General features: G+C 33.2%; 1 protein-coding gene across 8 annotated transcripts in view; it reads left to right on the top strand.

Annotated features, from left to right (window-relative positions):
- The window catches only part of LOC114332991 (multiple C2 and transmembrane domain-containing protein), a 309,140-nt gene that overhangs the window by 236,638 nt on the left and 58,862 nt on the right, over positions 1-13,640 (top strand). For all 8 annotated transcript variants that reach the window (XM_050647930.1, XM_050647932.1, XM_050647933.1 and 5 more), the window contains one exon: positions 11,201-11,370. In XM_050647930.1, coding sequence (XP_050503887.1) covers positions 11,201-11,370 — 170 coding nt within the window. The remainder of the gene's footprint in view (positions 1-11,200; positions 11,371-13,640) is intronic.

Below are 13,640 nucleotides of genomic sequence, written 5' to 3'. Positions count from 1 at the left end.
TGAAAAAACTGAATAAGTTTTAGTATAAAAAATACTACATTTTAGTATTGATATATATTTTTCAGATTTATTTTAGTTTTCAAGTAATTTTGGAAAAATGGAAAACATTTATAAAATATCAAAAAATAATTTAATACTAAATTGAAATTTTTTTCAAACCTAAGCACTTTAAACTGGTTAAAATCTCAGAACGCGTAGTCAGGCTATAAATAAACCTAATTGTGTATGGAATAATGTTCATTTTTATTTTTGTGGAAAATTCACCAATTTAAGTAATTACTCTTTTGATTTTTCAACGACATAATCGTTTTGTTTTTGTAATAACTCAGCCATTTTTCATCCAAATTACTTTCATCATAGCACCTTTTAAAGGGATCAGTAAAATATTTTAAAGATGTCTCCATAATTTTCTTCTAAAAATCTCTATTTCTTGCGTTATTTAATGATAAAATGTTTGATTCAAGGTTAATTCGAAAAAACCCCGATTTTAAGTAGGCTGTAACTTAGGTTGTGTTATTGCTATAATAATTTAAAAAACACCACTCCATTCACTCATTTAATAGGTTTCTTTTTGATTATAATGACTTTTTCGTAAAAATGCATAATTTTAGAGATATTTTTGAAAATCCACTCAAAAACATGCATTTTTCATGTAGGAAATCATCAATTTCGATCGTGAATAACTTGCTAAATATTAATTTACCGAAAAAGTCGTATATAAGATTTTTTACTCAGAATTGAAATATCTATTAATTTCCGAGGTTATTTTGAGGTTACATATTTCCACCCCCGAGAAGGGGTGGTACCCACCCCCAGAGCAAAAGCACACATCGGCACAATATCACTTTTTTTCTTTGACATATTATCTATAATATGTATGCCTTTCAAGTCAATCCAAGCGGTTCTTTAAAATTTACCGCAAAAACCGTCATAGAATGGACTATTAAAAACTTGATCAAAAATCATTACTCGGGGGTTTTTGGGGCCGCTAACGACGAATATGACATCGGAAGTGATTTTCGGAGTACTTGGTGCCCAGGGTGGTACCTACTGTTTAGCTCTCTTGTGGAGTTTTCGGCAAAAAATTAATTAAAAAATTAGTCAAAAATAATTACTCGGGGATTTTTGGGGTCGCTAACGACGAATATGACATCGGAAGCGATCTCCGGAATACCTGGTGCCCAGGGTACCTACTTCTTATGGAGTTTTCGGCAAATTCATTAAAAAATCAGCCAAAAATCATTACTCGGGGGTTTTGGGTCGCTGACGACGAATATGACATCAGAAGTGATCTACGGAGTACCTGGTACCCAGAATACCTACTGTTTACCTCGTTTTCTGGAGTTTTCGGCAAATTCATTAAAAAATTAGTCAAACATCATTAGTTACGACATAAACAGTAGGTACCCTGTGCACCAGGTAAACCGGAGATCACTTCCGATGTCATATTCGTCGTCAGACACCCCAAAAACCCCTAAGTAATGAATTTTAACTAATTTTTTAATGAATTTGCCAAAAACTCCAGTAAGTGAGGTAAGCAGTAGGTACTCTGGGTACCAAGTACTCCGTAGAGCAATGCCGATGACATATTTGTCGTCAGCGACCCAAAAAAACCCGATTAATGTTTTTTGGCTAATTTTTTAATGAATTTGCCGAAAACTCGATAAGAAGTAGGGCCCTAGGCACCAAGTATTCCGAAGATCGTCATATTCGTCGTTAGCGACCCCAAAAACACCCGAGTAATTATTTTTGACTAATTTTTTAATAAATTTTTTGCCGAAAACTCCACAAGGTAAATAGTAGGTACCCTGTGCACCAGATACTCCGGAAATTACTTCCGATGTCATATTCGTCATTAGCTTCCGCAAAATCCCCCGAGTAATGATTTTTGAGGTAAGTGATCTTGTCTTGAAATCAAGACAAGATCAAGACAATATCTTGAAATTTTCAAGAAGGTGGAGACCCCTACGAATATGGCTCCTGAATCATAATTGCACTTTAAAGTGCTTAAAATTAGGGGTTGCCAAGTTCTTGAAAATTTCAAGGTCTTGTCTTAATTTCAAGACAAGATCAAGACAAGAAGTAATTTTAGAATTCAAGACAAGACAAGAAATTGTATGTCAATACCAAGATTTCTTGTCAAGAAAACAAGAAATCTTGAAATATCTTGACTAATATTAAAAACTCTAAAATGTGTTTATTTGTGAAAAATGTAACATATTTTAACATAACATAACATATTCATATTTTAATGTATTGGACACTTTTTTGCCAAAACCATTTACAAAAATGTAAAATAAAAATAATAAAAGATACTAAAGCGTCGATGATACGGGGCGAGTTTGCAAGCTGTAAGCTAGTTAACTAGCCCTGTATCATCATTGCTGCTATTACTGGTTGCAAATAGAGTGTCTGCGTGTTTGTACCTTTATCAAAAATGTCAACGGAATTAGTTCGCGTTCGTGCGGGCGTAGTTATTTGGCTCATGCAGTCAAGAATGTTTTAGAACGAAAACTAAAGAAAAGCTTAAAGCAGAAAAGAAAATGGGTAAAATCATGGATAAGAAAAAGCGATTATGGTGCTTCCTAAGGTTTATTATTGAGAGAATTGAAGGACGAAGATCCCTTTGCTTATAGAAATAATGTTGAGAACGAATAGTTCAACATTTCATGATTTGATTGCAACTCGCTAGTATTTGGCTACTGGTGTAAATTTTTGTTTGTCATCGACACTCGTTGACTCTCTCATTTTCTAGCTTTTAAACTCGCCGATTAGTAGCTTGTAAACTGGCCCCGTATCATCGACGCTTTACCTAATCCTGTCGAAAATAAAATTGTAAACTATATTTTATTTTAAATAACAAATTTAGCACATTTTTAAATCGGAACTGATAAGTCATGAATTAAGACAGAGCAACTGCACATAAATTTTGCGTTTGTCAGTTACAGTGGAGGCCGTGTTGGCAAGCAAGGCAATAAAACACTCAAAAAAATTTAGTTCGTAATATTGATTAACAGTGATTACTGAATAGTATTTCGTTGTCACAACAATTTAATTTGTTGTTTCAACGAACTTTTAGACATTGACGAATGTATTTGGTTATTGTCACAATGATTGAATAATAATTGTGAGAATAACTAGAGTACATTAATCAATAACACTCAATTTATTCAACCAATAACTTAGTTTCGTATATTTAATAAATACTGTTAATTCTGGCAGCAACTCACGTTCTTGATTTCGTAGATGACAAGCAATTACCTTGGTTTATTGTGACAACGTACAGATTTCATTAAAACAATGTACAAATGTTGTTAATGTAGAGTAATATATGATTATTGAATAGATGCAAATTGATTGTTGTGACAACGAATGCATTAATCAATCTACTACTGCATTTAATTCCCACAATCAATGCGTTTATTGTGACAATAATCGTAGTTGTTGAGACAATAAATGTTTTGCTTGACCATTTGAAAGTTAACGGCTTTTCCTTATCGTGATATCCCTAGCTTCTCTGTGTTACCGAAGTGCCGAATAATAATTGCATTTTGTTTTTAAGTGTAGTCCGTAGTAGAAGGAAGTTTTTGTGTGTCTATTATCGTGAAATTTCGGTCGAATTCTTTTTAAATGTATTCATTTTTTTCCAATCCTGAGAAAACTAATTATTATTTTTGAAAATTTAAATGCAAAATAAAATATTTCAGTATTATCGAGGGTCTGAAGTCCCTGAGAACCTCTATAATGATTATTTTAATAAGTCACAGGGGTGAAAAAGAGAAAATTTAGTATGATTTTTAATTTCAATTAGCCATACGATTCAACAGAAACTTTTTGTTTATTTTAAGGGACTTTCTGCCCTCGGTAATAATGTAATATTTTATTCTGCGTTTAAATTTTTAAAAAATACTTATTAGTTTTCTCAGAATTCCAAAAAAATGAATGCACTTAAAAAGAATTCGATCGAAATTTTGCACCTGCGCTCTCAAAAAGGATTAAAGTGTTATACATTTTTGGAATCACTATTTCAAACGCTTTTAAATAAGCTGTCACATGACGTACTTTCCCATTAAAAAATCAAAGTTACGCCGCGCCTGTCACCTGAAGAGGGATCGTGTAAAGTTCGAAACATTGATGTTATAATATACTTTGATTATTTTAAAAATCGACCTGTCCGAGCGTTTTGCTTATGTGCTAAAAATAAATAAGTTATTAAGGGGGTGGGGGAGTGTAACACTTATTCTAGTACACTTTATAAGTGAAATCATATGAACAATCACACAGTGTAAAGTCCTTTAGCTTAAGGACAAAAAAGGGGGATTTAAAAAATTATTATTAATCAATTAATATCATACATTGGACTATTGCATTCAGTAATTATTAATATAAAATACGTTCATAGTAGGAATGAACGGAATTAATTGTAACAATAAACGGAAATAATTGTAGAAATAAACGAAATAAGTTAGGAGAAATAACACTGTTATTGACACAACGAATAGTCTTCGTCGGTCAATTAACGACGTTGTTGTTTCAATAAACAGTGTTCGTTGACTCAGTGAACAGAGTTCGTAATACTAATAAAGTGATATTATGGTATACATAATGAATGTTCATCCATTCAATAAACGTAATACATTGGCTCAACGAATGAAAATAATGAATTGATGAACATCGTTTTGTTGTTCCAATAAAACCAAGAATTGGACAAATTTTAAGGATTGCGTTTGTTGTCTGAATTAACATTTTTATTGATATTACGTACCTTTTTCGTTGAGTGAAAGGTCGCTGCGAAATCACCAGACCGGGTAATCAAGAAATTTCAAGATCTTGAAATTTCTTGAGTCAAGACAAGATATAAGATGTCAAGAAAACGTCAAGACAAGATTTTTTAAACTTTCTTGACTTTTTTTCAAGACAAGACAAGAAGTTGTTATCAAGACAAGAATTCTTGTCTTGTCGACCCCTACTTAAAATGCATCCAAAATTGCATAAAGATGTTAAAATCAGTATATTAAGGGCCAGATTTTGTTGTTCAGGGGGTTTTTGGGGCCACTGAACACGAATACGCAATCAGAGCCGAACTCAGAAGCACCTAGTACCCAGGGTTACTGCTGTCACGTCATCTTCTGGAGTTTCGAGAGTTTTCGGCCCTAAATTGATACAAACAGATTACTCGGGGAGTTTTTGGGGATGCTGAACACGAATATGGCAACAGAAACGACCTCTAAAACCCGAAAACCCTTCGTCCTCAGCAGATAAAATCGACACCTAATCTGAAAAGCATTTTCAGTTGGAATATATTTTAAAATTTTTTTTAAATAATTGATTAAAATAATAACCTTCATTTTGTGTAAGCACAGTAATCATGTAATATGTAAATATGTATAAAACGTAGTAGATAGCTTATGTTACAATCATAAAATGAGTTTGTTATCGATTTCTATTTTTCATAAAAAAAGTTAATGTTGTATACACTATTTTTCTCGCAAACGTATTTTAAAATATTACATATGGAATTAATATTTTATAAATTCATTAGTTGCCATATACATAATATAGAAAATAATAATTATGTAGGTATAATATTCTTATAATATTAAATTGGATAAAGCGATATCCATGATGAACGGCATTCTGTTGGACCCAATAATATTTTTAAAGCGAACAAACAGCTTATATACAGTGTAATCACATAATAAGTATATGACGTTTGGCGTTGGCCAGTGATGGGCAAAGTACGGCCCGCGGGCCAACTCCGGCCCGCGAAAGTATTTAATCCGGCCCGCGAAGGGTCCATTGACATGGATATTATACGTCTGGCTTTACCACAAAATGCACTTTTTCTATAATTCTGGCCCACCTATAGAATTTCTTGAACTTCGTGGCCCCCTATTAAAAAAGTTTGCCCACCACTGCGTTGGCCAATGAAACAAAGAACAGAGAAAATGTGACCAGAAACAGACATGGACTTCTGGAGAAGCAGCAGGCAAATCAAGAATACCAAATGAGAGAATACGAGAAATGATGGGATTTACACATACAATAATTGATGACATAAATACAAAACAACCAATATGGTACGATCATGTAGAGAGAATGCCAGATGAGAGGATCCCTAAGCAGATTTTGACGTGGACACCACACGGGAGAAGGAAAAGAGGAAGGCTGAGAAGAAGCTGGAGGGAGGGAATTCAAAAAGAACTAGAGGAAAGAGAAATCCCTCCAGGTCTATGGGTAAACAGAGAAAAATGGCGGTTAGGAGTCGGAAGGCGTCGGAGAACGCTGTAAACCGATTCCATAGTAGTACTATAACATTGAAATTCTATTTAAATATATCAAAATAGAATCTCACCCCTACTTCCACTATCGGATTAGAGATCTTCAAACTAATTTTTATGGTAATGAACAAAGTTTTTTACGAATTTTTGCAGAATCCGAATGTGCTATATCAAATGGGAGTTACCAAAAATTTCAAAGTTAACAGACTCTAGGGATGTCATGCACTGTGCAAACTGTGCACAAATTTGTTCCAAATCTTTCTATCTTGTGCTTCTTTCTCTCTTCCTCTCTGCTTTTTCTCTCGTGTGTTAGTTTCCCATATATTTTTGACCGCTACTTCATTTTTTTTAGTTACTACAAATGACTCCACCATCTTAACTGCCTTTGTTAAAATATTCTTCCATCGACTCTATGTTTAGTTCATCTTCTATGCTATAATATTATATCTTACGCGTTCTCTTCTATAATTAGTTTATATGCATCTCTCTGCATTCTTCGTAAATATGTCTGCCGCTTGTATCTTAATTTGCTATTACTTACTTACACCCAGGACTCACACCCATACCCATACATAAAAATTAGTCTATTTACATAACTTTAAAAATATTTGTTTAAGTCTGCGTCATTATTTCTTTCTCGTTGAAGATTTTTGGGGTATTTTTACAATGTCTACTTACATAACTCACAAATTTTTTCTGGTATATAGGTATCTCCTTTTCAAAATTTCCCATACATTTTTGTCTTTACAAACTGCAAGTGATTTTTATTACAATATATTGTGGTATAAACACAATATGTAATCAGTTTTGTTGTTCATTTTGATACTTGCTACCTATTAGTAATGATTCAGATGAGGTGCCTAGGCTCAAATTTGGTTACAGCACCTTAAGAAGAAGAATTATTTACGTGAATTTTTATAATAAAAACGTAGTAACTGATGCATGTCGAAATGTCTCAGTATTTTGTTAATGGAAAATCATTTTTCCACCTACCTCTACCGAAAGTATACTTTTCCGGACCTGATTGTAGGGAGCAAAGTTGTACTTTTCCTCCCTAGGGAAAAATATATTTTTCCTCCCTAGGGAGGAAAAGTAAAAGTGACGTCATGGTATTTCATTCATGAAATATAACTTATTGACGCCCTGTACAATATCTATTTTCTATTACGTAAGTATCTATACATTTTAACGTTTATTTATAAAACACCCTGTATTTTGCCGAATGGTAAAAAACAGTAAATTGTTGTTTTGATTTAACAATGTTCACATTAATAATTTGACTTATATTTGACAGTTGACAGTTATATTGTACCTACTTGTTAGTTTTAGTTTTAATAAATTTTGTTGTTGACTGGTTATTAATTTGAGAAAGGTGGAAAAACCATATGTATAACATGGGAGTAAAGTGCATTTTCCTCCCTTGAATGATTACTGACCTCCGCTACGCGTCGGGCAGTAAACTTCATTCTCGGGAGGAAAAATAGCACTTTCCTCCCTTGTTATACAAATAGCTATTTTTGCTACATAAATTCGATTTTACATGTCACTGAATTTAAGCAATTCATCATTCAAACTTTGTAGTTTTACCGTCTATTCGCAATATTTCATTCAATCATTATAGACGCCTGCCATAATGGATTTTGACGAATGTATTGTTATCCAACGATCCCTTTTATTCCGTGACCTTGACATCGGCACTTCCGGTAAACGATTTTGATGCTTAATTAATTATAGATGATGAAGTTTGATAGAATTTATTGTGTATCGTCTGAATTAGTCCAGGAATCGAAGCTTTTCACCTCGCAATTTTTACAGGATCGATTTGCTTGAAAATTTGAGAATAAGTAGTGGATAGTCCAAGGATTAAAATCTATATGTACAGGGTGTAACGAAAATACAGGTCATAAATTAAATCACATATTCTGAGACCAAAAATAATTCGAATGAACCTAATTTACCTTAGTACAAATATGCACATAAAAAAAGTTACAGCCCTTTGAAGTTACAAAATGAAAATCGATTTTTTCGAATATATCGAAAACTCTTAGAGATTTTTTATTGAAAATAGACATGTGGCATTCTTATGGCAGGAACATCTTAAAAAATAATTAATATGAAATTTGTGTACCCCATAAAAATTTTATGGGGGTTTTCTTCTCTTAAACCCCCCAAACTTTTGTGTACGTTCCAATTAAATTATTATTGTGGTACCATTAGTTAAATTCAATATTTCTAAAACTTTTTTGCCTCTTAATATTTTTTCGATAAGGCAATTTTTATCGAGTTGTGGCTTCTTTATTAATATGTTTACATAACAATTTTATGGGGGTTTTGTTCCTTTAAACCCCCCAAATGTTTGTGTATGTTACAATTAAACTTTTACTGCAGTACCATTAGTTAAACACAGTGTTTTTAAAACTTTTTTGCCTCTTTGTATTTTTTCGAGAAGGCACTTTTTATCGAGATATTACTTCTTTTTTAATAGGGTTCAAAATATACCTAAAAATGTAAATCTTAAATAAATTTTCATATTATTACTAAGTCTCCATAATCGTACTTAGCCATATACAAATATGTGGTGGATTTGACAAATATTCAAAATATCTCGATAAAAACTAACTTTTCGAAAAAGTACTAAGAGGCAAAAAAGTTTTTAAAATATTGTGTTTAACTAATGGAACTACAATAATAATTAAATTGGAACGTACACAAAAGTTTGGGGGGTTTAAAGGAACAAAGCCACCATAAAATTTTTATGGGATGTCCAAATTTCACTATAATTTTTTCTTAAGATACTACTACCATAGGAATGCCACATGTCTATTTTCAATAAAAGATCTCTAATAGTTTTCGATATATTGGAAAAAATCGATTTTCATTTTGTAACTTCAAAGGGCTGTAACTTTTTTTATGTGCACATTTGTACTAAGGTAAGTTAGGTTCAATCGAACTATTTTTGGTCCCAGAATATGTGATTAAATTTATGACCTGTATTTTTGTTACACCCTGTATAATGCCAAAAGGCGCTTTTACCATGGGGGTTGTTGCCACTCCATCCCGGGGGTGGAATTTTTTTATTATATTTTGACCGCAAAAGTTGGTAAAAACAATCATTCTAAGCAAAAAATGTTCTATACTTTTTTTTGCTCAAATGAATAATCAGAGAATAACTTTTTTAAGCAGAAGAGAGCAGTAATTTGTTTTATGGCGAATAAAGGAAAATCAAAGGCATTCAGGAAAACTCCGTTTTCCTGAATGTTTTTTTATCTCCTTTTTGAAATAGTAGAATCAGTTTGCCGCAGTTCTCCATTCTTACGGTATTTTATTGTGTTTTATAATTTTGTTAATGAATGTTGTTAATTGTTCTGCCATTGCCATTGCTGCTCAACAATATTTCAGTAATTGAGTTGGTTTAGTGAATTTCCAGAATTATGGAAAACAAAAAAACAAAATTCAGTGTAAATTAAAAACATGCTTAACCTGAAAACTATTCTTTAGCGCGTTTTAAAATTTCAGTTATACGCTACCGTTGTATAGTGTAAGTACTTTCTGTTTTTTTAAAGAAGAAGAAGGTCATGGCAACCCTTTTGTTCATTATATCTCAAATTAAACATTTACCGTGCTTTATTCTAGGTAGACAAAAGGTATAACACTTTTGTAATTTTATGAATACGGTGGACTTTCAATGAATTATTTAGAAATTCTTTGTAAGAGAAACTCAGTGTTAGTCCAGAGAAATAAGATTTTTCTCGTGACACATACCCCTCCAGGCCGAAACCAAATTTCTTGAGTAGTATGGACATCTTTATTAATAACCTTTATGTTTCCTGCAGCCGATTTGATGATATACATAGTTATAAACAAATAAAGATCAAAAAACGGTAAATTTTCGCTTTTTTCGTCTATAACATATAAGAAACATATAGGTTATTAATATAGATGTCCATACTACTCAAAAAATTTGGTTTCAGCCTGGAGGGGGTTGTGCCACCAACAGGATATTTTTTTTCCTTATTTCTCTGAACTGTTTCCTTATTTCTCCTAAAATTAGACCTTTTAAATAGGTCAAACTTCTTGGGTGTATTTAAAATATAAATATAAAAGGAATTACAGAAAGGAGAAGACCAATTTTTAGTTACAAGGGTAGTTAGGGGGTTGCTTTCACTGTTTTTTTCGTAGAGAAAAACAGGTACCGACTTTTTTTGATCATAAATTGCTCAATTTTCATGCTAGAAATTTTTTGTTATTTTTTTTTGAAAGATCTTATTTTATGCTTCAAAAACATTATGTAAGTTTTCCTGGAAAAATGCAAAGTTTTCCCGGTATTTGGCTTTGATTATTTCAAATTATGCATTTGACGAAAAAAGCTAACTTAAAACATGCCGTATCATGGTTTGTATTGGTCGTACAAATATTATAGAAAACAGATTCGTTTGTACTACTAAAACATACAATCTTGATACCTACAGTTTTTTGGTTAAATGCATATTTTTCGAGTTATTCTCAAAAAACCCTCTAAAAAAGTCGATTTTTCCGTCGAAAAACTGTTACTTTCAACCACGAATAACTCGAAAAATATTAGTCTTACGAAGAAAATGGAAAAAACATTTTTTGCTTAAAATTACTTTTTACATCGATTTACATGGTTAAAATGTAATAAAAAATTCCAACCCCCGAGATGGGGTGGCAACTACCCCCAAGGTTTTAGCGTACAGCAGCATGATATAGAAAATGATCCTTGGACTAGTTCCTACCTTCTGTGAAAATTTCAAGTAAATCCATCCTGGACGAAAAAATTGCGGGCCAAAATGCTTCATTTCCTCGACTATTATAGTCTTTACGAAATTTTCCGTATTGTTTGATAGTGTCTTGTGTCTTCAAATGCAAAATAACACTAAACATAATTCTCTCTTTTGCAGGGTTGAGCGATCCTTACGTAAAATTCAAATGTGGTGGAAGATTAGTATATAAATCCAGAACTGTATATAGAGATTTAAACCCTATTTGGGACGAAAGCTTTACTGTGCCTATAGAAGATCCTTTTGTTCCTATCGGAATAAAGGTTTTCGATTATGATTGGGGCCTGCAGGTAAGTCGATTTTTAATCAAGTATTTCATTTTTCTAATAAAAAGACGTTTCTCGTACGGAGATTACTAAGTAAGAATGGGAGATTTAAAATGGAGCAAAAAGATGTTATCCCAGACAACGGTAGTTCTGGCCAGTGGCGCACACCCCCCTTCATGCGATACCAAATACGCAAAATTTTCGGTTCTGTTAAGCTGACTGAATTAAAAAATGGGCCAAGCACGTCTTAAAGTTTAGGAAAAGACCAGCCAATCGATATATCAACCATCCATTTTGCTCCAAGGGCATGAGTTTTACGGCCCTCTCCATTTAGGGTCTGTTTTTCGTTCTCGTCCCCAAAACTCTGCATTTTCTGATACTATTGATCATTACCTTTCCAATGCATGTCTGATTTTGAAAATCGGTTATATCATTCAAAAGTTACCGAGCTCAGAAATTTTACTCAATTTCTATTTAAAAAGGGTAAAATGTTTGTGGGTTTGTATGTTTGAATGTATGTGGAAAAATTACACCGATCTAAATTTTTTTTCTGTTTCAATAGGGGGCCAGGGCCGATTCAAAACCGGTGTAATTTAACTTTTGACCACCCATAAGAAAGCTAAAGGACTGGGTAGGTACAACACGGCATATTTTTTGGGGGTATGTATCTTGGATTCAGAGAGAGAAATCAAAACTGCAAATACGCCAAATCAATAGCGCTTGACGTAAGCTTTTAAATGATGTCAAAGTGGTCAGGATCAGACATACACACGGCTCAGGGCAGCCGAAAAACTTAAAAATTTATCTTTGAAAATTGTGGTTTTTCGGCAATTACTAAAAATTTCAACCTACGAATTGCGCTAATAATTGAGCGTTTGCAGGAGGACTCTAAACGCGTCTAACGGTGTATACCTCATATCTGGGAAAATTCGAATTTTTAAGTTATAGGCTTCATAATTATGATAAAATCCATTTCCTATGGAAAAAACGGTTGTTCAGTTTCACTAAATCCTATAATAACTTCAGCTATCCTATTTGACCTTAGATACATTTGTCAATGCCTTTCTAACTCATGTTTAGTTATCAAAATCGATTAAGCCGTTTAGAAGCTATCGAGCTCCAAATGTATAATCCATTTAAATATTGTCGCCGAAATGGTCTAGAAGTCTAGATGTAGACTTCTACGTAGTAGATCTACGTAGTAGATCTATTTCTTCTACGGCACTACAGCCCAAATTGAGCCTTGGCCTCCTTTATTTTTTGCCTCCACCCTTGCTTGTCTGTGGCTGCTTTTCTCCATACACGGACTCCTAAAAGAGCTTGTGCGTCGCTGTTTACTGTGTCTTTCTAGCGTTTTCTTGGCTTTCCAACCGGTCTCTCTCCCTGCATTCTAGCATTCAGTGCTCTTTTTGGTAGCCGATCCTCTCCCATTCTTATCACATGTCCGGCCCATTGCAATATTTGTATTCTAATGAAGTCTGACAGGGGTGCTTCCTTATAAAGTTGATAAAGTTCGTTGTTTTATCGACTTCTGAAGATTCCGTTTTCCCTCACAGATCCTAGTATTCTCCTCAGTACTTTCCTTTCGAATGTGTCGAGTTTGTTTTTGGATGTTTCTGTCAGGACCCAGGCTTCACTGCCATAGCATGTTATTGGTCGAATTAAAGTTTTATAGATTCTCATCTCTGTATTTCGGTGGACACTTTCAGACCGAAATATAGGGGAGAGGGAGATGTAGTAGTTACAACGATAAATTTGATCGGACAATCAAAGTTCATATACCAGCCATTTCAACATTTTTTTAATCTATTCCGAATAGAAAAAAAACTAGGGTACATTCGATGAACACAAATAATTGTATTAAAAATAGAGTATTAAGATGGCTGGGATATGCTGGGATATCACAAGTTTAGTGTCGTAACCACTAGATCATTTTTGGGCGATAATGCGACCATTTATAACGCTTAACGTGTAGTCGAGAAACATTACATTCAAGCTCATACATTTAATTTATCAATCAAAAACTTTGAAATCTCATGATACAATAATATTACCGCTAAACGCCGTAAAAATAAGTGGCGGACACAATATTCCAGCTACAAAAGAGCTGATATGAACATTACGTGACGCAAAATAGTTATTTATGAAACAGTTCGTGAAGTATTCGATATTTAGAGCACGAGCGACAACGGAGCGAGTGTTATAAATCGGGTAAGTTCGCAAAAATTACTTCACGCACAGTTTCATACAATATTTTATCTACGATTAACAAAATAAAAAAACTGTAACTCTTC

This window comes from Diabrotica virgifera, chromosome 4, assembly GCF_917563875.1.
Source record: "Diabrotica virgifera virgifera chromosome 4, PGI_DIABVI_V3a".
Classification (NCBI taxonomy): domain Eukaryota; kingdom Metazoa; phylum Arthropoda; class Insecta; order Coleoptera; family Chrysomelidae; genus Diabrotica; species Diabrotica virgifera.
This window is presented reverse-complemented; position numbering and strand designations above follow the sequence as displayed.